This window comes from Protomyctophum parallelum, assembly GCF_964188405.1.
Source record: "Protomyctophum parallelum genome assembly, chromosome: 18".
Taxonomy (NCBI): domain Eukaryota; kingdom Metazoa; phylum Chordata; class Actinopteri; order Myctophiformes; family Myctophidae; genus Protomyctophum; species Protomyctophum parallelum.
This window is the reverse complement of record NC_139716.1, coordinates 14864890-14874894: the sequence shown is the minus strand read 5'-3', so window position 1 is coordinate 14874894 and position 10005 is coordinate 14864890. Positions and strand designations below refer to the sequence as shown.

The window sequence follows — 10005 nt, the reverse complement described above, 5'->3', positions numbered from 1 at the left end:
CATAGGAGAAACCGGACACACACTAGAAACACGCCTCAAACAACACTTATATCACATCCAACGAGCAGACATACACACAACTCTGTACACACACTTTCAATCCCATCCTATCGCTAACCTCATCATTTCAGGTCTGGAATGTGGAGTCCGTTGGACCAGTGGACAGCGGAAACTCATGGAACACAGATGGATAAAAAAATTACAAACTGTAACACCCACTGGTCTTAATGAAAGAAGTTGATTTTTATCCCCTTCCTGTTCATTTTTATGTAAAATAAATAAATGGTATCCAGGCCTTGCTGTGAACTTTTACTCCTGTTTGGTTTTAGGTTGTTTTATTAATGTCCTTTTTTATATCCATTTTACCATTGGGTTTTAGAGTATGGTTTAGGTATGCGGTCTAGCTTAAACTTGGACTCAGGGGGGTGGACGCCTCTGCCTTGCATAGTCCCCAGTGAATAGGCAGTTTGCCCTTCACTGGTAACCCTATTTTGGACTCATTTTAAATATATGAAGGTATTGCGGGCAAGGATTTTTACAAAAAAGCCTCCCCTTTTAAAATACATACATTTCAGAAGATTTAGCAGTTTTTAAGGACCCACTTTTAGGCCAGTGCACCAGAGCAAACTCTTGCCTTTTTTTAAACCCTACCCATTTTAACCAAATACATACCCAGCCGATCACAGTACTTGCCCGCTCTGCTTGCGGAGACGGAGTCAAGCTGAAAGAGCAAATACATAAATAAATAATTCAAAGCTATCTTTTTCAAAGGGTCCAACAGGTCAAATAAATCATCAAAACATCATTGCCAGAGGATGGTCACAGAACCCCAGTTTTTAGCTGTAGTAATATAATGGGGAAAGAAGTATAAACAAACATCTGTTGGTTCATGATGCCCTCTAGTGTTCAAAGGCCTCTCCTCTCCTCTCCTCTCCTCTCCTCTCCTCTCCTCTCCTCTCCTCTCCTCTCCTCTCCTCTCCTCTCCTCTCCTCTCCTCTCCTCTCCTCTCCTCTCCTGTCACATAACATTGTAAATCACAAATTACGTCAGCATTTAGCATCCCGTGGCCCACTGGAGGGACCGTCACCGCTGTGATTGGTAATTGGTTGCCACTTGCCACCAGACGAGACGACAGATGCATGCAGGGTTCTTTGTAGGATAACAATGAATGGCCACAGTTAGTTGGTTAAGCTCATACTTTTTTATAGCCTTGTTAATTCAATATGAAACATTGAAACTATTAAGTAAAAGTATAGCCACTACTAATAGTCCACAGCATTGTGAGCTTGTTATCGTTTGATATTAAGCCAGGTCTAAATGCATGTTTTCTATAAATAATCTAAATGTGCAAAATGACTATAGCTACAGTAAACCTCTCAAATATAGTAAAATGTAAGCTACAAATTTTGACCCTGATGTGAACCTAGAATGGTTACCCCCACAAGAGGGCAGTGCAGTCCTACTTTGAACTTAGTGAACAGCTAAGAGAGACATCAGTCAGTCAGTCAGTCAGTCAGTCTACCAGAGCAGGGCAGCTAGCAGGTTGTGTTGTTTACCTGTGAAGAAATAACCACATTGAGAAGTGTGAAGTTACTAGGCTACAAATTGTTAATATTAAAATTAAAAAATGCTCAAGAAAAGTATATCTAAATGGAGATTGTATTGTATTGTAGCATATGTGCTCTATACTTTAATATAGCTCTGGTCCATATAGCCATATCCATATGGTCCTAATGCCGTTGCTGGCTGCCGTTGCTGCAGCAGCGGCATTAGGCCTATGGACCAGAGCTAACTTTAAGATATACTTTAATATCTTCAATATTTAGTATTTATTTCCATTACAGTGCGTTGCCTTGCTGTTGCTGCTGCCTTATAACATATTACCCCGGCAACAGCCCATGCCAGCCAGCCACTCACAGCGCACAGCGTGACCGGCCGTACCACCGGACTGTGGGACGTGGAGACGCCGGGCTATGGGATCTATAGACGCTTCATGCCATGCAGGGGCGGACCGGACAGAGCGCGCACGGGAGCGCGCGCGGCACCGGTTGACAGTAGTGACAGATGCAGCATGAGACTGTACGCTATATTGATTTATTCATCCATTCTAAACTAATGGCATGATCAATACAACTATTATGACATCAAACAGCTGTCAGAACATGTAGGCGTGCACCCGCACGTGACCGGATTATTCACGAGCACCAACGGCATAAAGGTAGGTAGGAGCCTAGTTATTATTCGTATTCTTATTCTTATATGCTTATGCTTATTCTTCTTATTATTAATAATAATCATATATAATATATTCATGTTATCTACATTAATAAAATCGTCAGTGTTGATGCAACTCTGATGTAAACTGTTTAAACTCATGTGTTTACACTTTACAGTAAAACTCTGCATTACAGCATCGTGCACTGCATGCACTCCGTATAGTAGACTGCACGTACCGAACCGTGTTGTTCCTTGCCGAAAAGATAGGCTTCCTTTAAACTGTGTGTGTGTGTGTGTGTGTGTGTGTGTGTGTGTGTGTGTGTGTGTGTGTGTGTGTGTGTGTGTGTGTGTGTGTGTGTGTGTGTGTGTGTGTGTGTGTGCGCGTGCATGCTAATTGATTGATTTAATGGGGTTTGTTAACAGGCCTGCATGGCTGGTGACAGCTCATCGTTGGATGGCTCACAGAAATCATTACATAGCCTATACTGCTAACGCCTAGAAGTTATAAATATGGCATGTTTATGACTGTATGTTCAGTGTCTATCTATCTATCTATCTATCTATCTATGTATCTATCTATCTATCTATCTATCTATCTATCTATCTATCTATCTATCTATCTATGTATCTATCTATCTATCTATCTATCTATCTATCTATCTATCTATCTATCTATCTATCTATCTATCTATCTATCTATCTATCTATCTATCTATCTATCTATCTATCTATCATCTGTAGCTCTCTCCATGGTGCTGAAACTAGATGAAAACACAGCATGTGTGCGTTCATTTTCTTCTGCACCCATGTGTCCAGAAATCCCTCTATATGTCACTCAGGATAAATCAACACTCTTTTATGTAAATACACCGAAAGTTAAACGTGGAGAAGAGAGATCAGATTAAGCTGAGACTAAAGTACAAAGTATACATTTAAAGGTAAATTGACATAGGACCGCATTCCTATACAATGTACTGTACATCATCAATTCGGACATCTCTTTCTCTATGTGCATCCATTCGAATTTAAATTCACACACACACACAGTCACACACACACACACACACACACACACACACACACACACACACACACACACACACACACACACACACACACACACACACACACAAACGTCATTGGGGTGGAAGCATCACGCTTCACTGATCCATGCTCTACAGCAGAATAAATGCACTTAGTTAAACACGCACGCACACACACACACACACACACACACACACACACACACACACACACACACACACACACACACACACACACACACACACACACACACACACACACACACACACACACACACACACACACTCGTGCCCTACTAATGTCAAAGTCGATAGCAGGAGTGCCCATATCCATTTAGCCCTCCCTGTCTCTGTATCTCTATATGTCTCTGGTTCAGTGTTCAATTTAAAAAAAGCTTTATTGACAGACAGCTATATATTGCAAACATTCATATACCACACATTCATTCATACAGTATGTACCGTGCACTCATGTGCACGTGCGGGGGTATAACAGAGAAGATAACTGGCAGTACAGTATGATCCTTCTTCGTCAGCATGCATCAAAAGTGTTACTACAGTATACTGTATAAATTTAGATTGTAGAATTCATTGGTGCACGGCACTGCACGCATGCAAAATCAAGGGCATATTTTCAGTTTGAATAAAAATTAGTCTGTGCTGTGAGGAGGTGACAGGAATATAAGCATCCATCCATCCACCTACTGTATACTGTAAATATTTTCCCTTATTTTCTAATGATGATTTATTTTTTATTTTTTTGCATAGAAGTGTATATCTGTATGTCTTTCAATGTTCTGATTAATTGAAAATGGAGGACCCTGATGTAAACAAGTCTTAGTGTTTTTTTTATAGCAGATATTGACCTGCACTTACGTTGAACTGTACCCAATTTTTCAATCAATCAATCAATCAATGTGTGTTTGGACCAGGGGGGCAGTCAGCCAGATATTTCGTGAAGCCTCATTTGAAATCGGTAGTTCATATAATGGCCTGTTGTGGCGCTGGACCGGACCCAAAAAGCCCCATAGCTCCATAGAGGCCCATGTATTTTGGCCCAACTTCACCTAGACTGTATTACCTTAATAAACATGGTCATGAATACTTTCTTCTTCCAGTCACTAGTTTAAAGTCTCATTTCTAATGTCATAATATTCTTTTTGGAAAATTATGGTCCCATTAATAAAAAAAATGACCATAAAGAAAAAAAACCATCGCGTATGTTCTGAGGGGCGTGGCTACCATTACAGTCTATGATCGGGATTCCCCTCCCACTCGAGTCAAAATAAAAACCAACGGAGAAGAAGGGGGGAAGTCCCGCCTCGTTGTCTGGGCAGCCAATGACCAGCTGGTATACAAAACGGAGCCAGCCAATGGCCAGCTGGTACCAAAGATGGCGACTTACATCAGGAATTAGCATATTATTACAGGCTTCATTTTACGTTCATGTTAGACCCGGGGAACGCTTTGTCCATATTTTTTACAGTCTATGGTTTGGACTAGTTTTACTGCTTCTTGTACCTTTAAGAATCTCCACCCTTAAGATTCTCACCCTAGGGGAGATGTCAGCCACCGTCCTGACGAAACTCATTTTGTCAGCTTGTATCTGCAGCTGTGTTCTTTTAGTGGTGATGATGACCCACATTCCATGGCCGTAGGTGAGAGTAGGAACAAAGATCGCTCAGAATAATGAGAGCTCTGCCTTAAGGCTTGGCACGGTTTACGTCACAACGGTGCTCCGGCTGCTCCGATTTTCCGGCTCATCTCCTCCTGCTGACCCCCCTCACCCGAAAGTCTGTCTGTCTGTCTGTCTGTCTGTCTGTCTGTCTGTCTGTCTGTCTGTCTGTCTGTCTGTCTGTCTGTCTGTCTGTCTGTCTGTCTGTCTGTCTGTCTGTCTGTCTGTCTGTCTGTCTGTCTGTCTGTCTGTCTGTCTGTCTGTCTGTCTCAGACACACACACACACACACACACACACACACACACACACACACACACACACACACGTACACACACCCCTGATTGCACATCATTGGCCTAGATATGTGAACACACTCATCATCTCTCAGGAGACCCCCTGCACACACACACACACACACACACACACACACACACACACACACACACACACACACACACACACACACACACACACACACACACACACACACACACACAGACTGACCCAATTTCTCCACAGGTTCATGTGGTTCTATCAATTATAGATACCTGTGTGTGTGTGTGTGTGTGTGTGTGTGTGTGTGTGTGTGTGTGTGTGTGTGTGTGTGTGTGTGTGTGTGTGTGTGTGTGTGTGTGTGTGTGTGTGTGTGTGTGTGTGTCAGTGCGTGCGGTGTCCTTTCATTATTAACATTTGATTTAATTTTGAACCTTTATTGATATTGGAGGTAATCCTCGTTTAAAGTGGCATTTATCAACATCTGGACCAGGGGCCACCCTTATATAGGTCTGTAACTCTGAGAGTATATTACACATGTAACCAAATGGACCCTTATAGGTCTGTAACTCTGAGAGTATATTACACATGTAACCAAATGGACCCTTATAGGTCTGTAACTCTGAGAGTATATTACACATGTAACCAAATGGACCCTTATAGGTCTGTAACTCTGAGAGTATATTACACATGTAACCAAATGGACCCTTATAGGTCTGTAACTCTGAGAGTATATTACACATGTAACCAAATGGACCCTTATAGGTCTGTAACTCTGAGAGTATATTACACATGTAACCAAATGGACCCTTATAGGTCTGTAACTCTGAGAGTATATTACACATGTAACCAAATGGACCCTTATAGGTCTGTAACTCTGAGAGTATATTACACATGTAACCAAATGGACCCTTATAGGTCTGTAACTCTGAGAGTATATTACACATGTAACCAAATGGACCCTTATAGGTCTGTAACTCTGAGAGTATATTACACATGTAACCAAATGGACCCTTATAGGTCTGTAACTCTGAGAGTATATTACACATGTAACCAAATGGACCCTTATAGGTCTGTAACTCTGAGAGTATATTACACATGTAACCAAATGGACCCTTATAGGTCTGTAACTCTGAGAGTATATTACACATGTAACCAAATGGACCCTTATATAGGTCTGTAACTCTGAGAGTATATTACACATGTAACCAAATGGACCCTTATAGGTCTGTAACTCTGAGAGTGTATCAGTGTAACACTGACATGCCCCCCTTCCCATTGTAAAACATGTCCCCTTCATGCATTAGAAGGACAATATCAGTCACCATTAAAAAAAGAAATATGGCTTTAATGTTTATTCTCTCTCTCTCCCTCTCTCTCTCTCTCCCCCTCTCTCTCCCTCTCTCTCTCTCTCCCCCTCTCTCTCTCCCTCTCTCTCTCTCTCTCTCTCTCTCTCTCTCTCTCTCTCTCTCTCTCTCTCTCTCTCTCTCTCTCAGTGCATCATGTCTTGCTCCAGCTCTCTACCATACTTCTGCCCTCGCTGTGGAGACGTGTGTCGCTTCTCCTCGGTACCTGAACTCCGTGCTCACCTGGTCAGCCAACACACCTACGAGACACTGCTGGTCCTGTCACAGGTGCTGTCTGATGTATAATTACGCACGCATTGTGAGCTTGTAGATCGTATACATTTTGAACTTGTGAAATGGGACATTCTGCATAATTAGTACTTTCTACTTTTGGTACATTTTTATACCAATACGCGAACTTTTTTATTTATTTCGACGTCAGGCCTAAATTCAAATGTGAGTACTTTTCCCACCACTGATATAATACCATGTGTCCTCCCTCAGGTCAGAGCCAGAAGTTCAAACCCGGGGTCCCTGGTCCCCCTGCCCTCCCCCACCACTGCACCCACCAAGCCCTGCTCCCCCTCCCAACAGCTCCCCTCGCAGCTGGACTGTCTGGACCTGGCCGTCTCCTCTCGGCTCCTCGGGGAGGTGTTCCAGGCCTCCGTTGTCCCCCATGGGGGACATCCAGGGACCCCCTGCACCGCCCTCGCTCTGCCGGGCACCCTGGACGCCTTCCCCGGGGCCTTACCGGGCCAGGCCGGGGTTCCACTACTAGGCCTTGGGCAAAGCCTGGGGCTGGAGTTTGGCTTCTGGCCGACCGAGGGGCTCTCGTTGGGGGTGGGACTGGAGGAACGCCTGGGACTGGGTCTGGATCCGAGAATTTGCAGGTGGAACGTGAATTATTATCTTATATTACTCTCCACAATGGTATTTCCTCCAGTGCAGCCTTGCCGAGCCATGAGGCCCATAGGGCAGGAGCCTATCTCCTGTTTCTGTAGCGTGAGGCAGCTTGATGGTACTTACCCCCAATCCAACCCTTGATGCTGAGTGTCAAGCAGGGAGGCATTGGCTCCCATTTTTAGAGTCTTTGGTATGACCCGGCTGGGGATTGAACCCCGACCTCCCAGTCTCAGGACACTCTAACCACAAGGCCACTGAGCTGCACAGTGGTGGATGAAGTAAAAGCCAGATTATACTGAGGACAGAGGACTGAAAGATTGGAAAGTGAGGACATGAGGACACCAATAATTATGTGATTGGCTGCTGAGAAGTGAGGACGCCAATTGTGATTGGCCGGAATAAGCGCCCCTCACTTATTCTTCCAACAGATGAAATATAAAATAGCGCATACACTGTTAATGGTTAATGTAGTTTTTGTATTAATATAATAATCTAAATCTGCAAATCGGCTAGTAACTAAAGTTTTCAAATACATTGTGTGGAGTTATTTGCCACTGAGATGAAGCGGAGCAGAAGTTTAAACTAAGTACTGGGGGCATTAAATGCTTTGAATGAATTATTTGTATTGTTTACGTCAGGACTCTCGCTGAGGTGGAGGAGAGAGTCAGCCGCCGTGTGAGCCATCTGGAGGCGGAGCTTGACAAGAGGGAGACGGAGCTACAGCAGCATAGCCGCCACTCAGAGTGTCTGGGCAGAGAGAAAGAGGAAGTCGAGGAGAGAGCATCCTATTTGTCCCGACAGGTGAGACATTGTTACCATGGTGACACGTTTGCCCTGATGTCTCCCTCTCAGATTTCCTGCTGTCTGTCTCTCTCCTATATACTGTCTGTCTCTCCTATACGCTGTCTCCCTCTCAGCCTTCCTACTGTCTGTCTCTCCTATACGCTGTCTGTCTCTCAGCCTTCCTACTGTCTGTCTCTCCTATACGCTGTCTGTCTCTCAGCTTTCCTACTGTCTGTCTCTCCTATACGCTGTCTGTCTCTCAGCTTTCCTACTGTCTGTCTCTCCTATACGCTGTCTGTCTCTCAGCCTTCCTACTGTCTGTCTCTCCTATACGCTGTCTGTCTCTCAGCCTTCCTACTGTCTGTCTCTCCTATACGCTGTCTGTCTCTCAGCCTTCCTACTGTCTGTCTCTCCTATACGCTGTCTGTCTCTCAGCCTTCCTACTGTCTGTCTCTCCTATACGCTGTCTGTCTCTCAGCCTTCCTACTGTCTGTCTCTCCTACACTGACTGTCTGTCTCTCAGCTTTCCTACTGTCTGTCTCTCCTATATGCTGTCTGTCTCTCAGCTTTCCTGCTGTCTGTCTCTCCTATACGCTGTCTGTCTCTCAGCTTTCCTGCTGTCTGTCTCTCCTATACGCTGTCTGTCTCTCAGCCTTCCTACTGTCTGTCTCTCCTATACGCTGTCTGTCTCTCAGCTTTCCTGCTGTCTGTCTCTCCTATATGCTGTCTGTCTCTCAGCTTTCCTGCTGTCTGTCTCTCCTATACGCTGTCTGTCTCTCAGCTTTCCTGCTGTCTGTCTCTCCTATACGCTGTCTGTCTCTCAGCCTTCCTACTGTCTGTCTCTCCTATACGCTGTCTGTCTCTCAGCTTTCCTGCTGTCTGTCTCTCCTATACGCTGTCTGTCTCTCAGCCTTCCTACTGTCTGTCTCTCCTATACGCTGTCTGTCTCTCAGCCTTCCTACTGTCTGTCTCTCCTATACGCTGTCTGTCTCTCAGCCTTCCTACTGTCTGTCTCTCCTATACGCTGTCTGTCTCTCAGCCTTCCTACTGTCTGTCTCTCCTATACGCTGTCTGTCTCTCAGCCTTCCTACTGTCTGTCTCTCCTATACGCTGTCTGTCTCTCAGCCTTCCTACTGTCTGTCTCTCCTATACGCTGTCTCCCTCTCAGCCTTCCTACTATCTGTCTCTCCTACACTGACTGTCTGTCTCTCAGCTTTCCTGCTGTCTGTCTCTCCTACACTGACTGTCTGTCTCTCAGCCTTCCTACTGTCTGTCTCTCCTATACGCTGTCTCCCATTCGCGCACATGACGTATGAATTGTGTAGTCTGTCTCTCCTGTATGCTGTTGTGACATCACATCCTGTGTGTGGGACGTATATGTATCTCCCAGGTAACCATCGCCACGGAGATGATGGAGGGAATGAGGAAACATCTGCAGGGGAAAGACAGAGAGCTGAGCCAACGACACCAGTCAGTGTCTGTCTGTCTGTCTGTCTGTCTGTCTGTCTGTCTGTCTGTCTGTCTGTCTGTCTGTCTGTCTGTCTGTCTGTCTGTCTGTCTGTCTGTCTGTCTGTCTGTCTGTCTGTCTGTCTGTCTGTCTGTCTCTGTCTGTCTCTGTCTGTCTGTCTGTCTGTCATCAGTATGACCTCGACCATGAACAACAACAGTTTGTATCAAAGCTAATGTCAGCCTCAGCACTCACACACACACACACACACACACACACACACACACACACACACACACACACACACACACACACA

General features: G+C 44.8%; 1 protein-coding gene across 1 annotated transcript in view; it reads left to right on the top strand.

Annotated features, from left to right (window-relative positions):
• Positions 1 to 6712: 6712 nt before the first annotated feature.
• The window catches only part of LOC310875974 (F-box only protein 41-like), a gene marked incomplete at both ends in the record, with an annotated part of 16237 nt that continues 12944 nt past the window's right edge, over positions 6713 to 10005 (top strand). Inside the window, 4 exon segments of the mRNA XM_083789423.1 lie at positions 6713 to 6844; positions 7061 to 7446; positions 8098 to 8260; positions 9633 to 9712. Coding sequence (XP_083645549.1) covers positions 6713 to 6844; positions 7061 to 7446; positions 8098 to 8260; positions 9633 to 9712 — 761 coding nt within the window.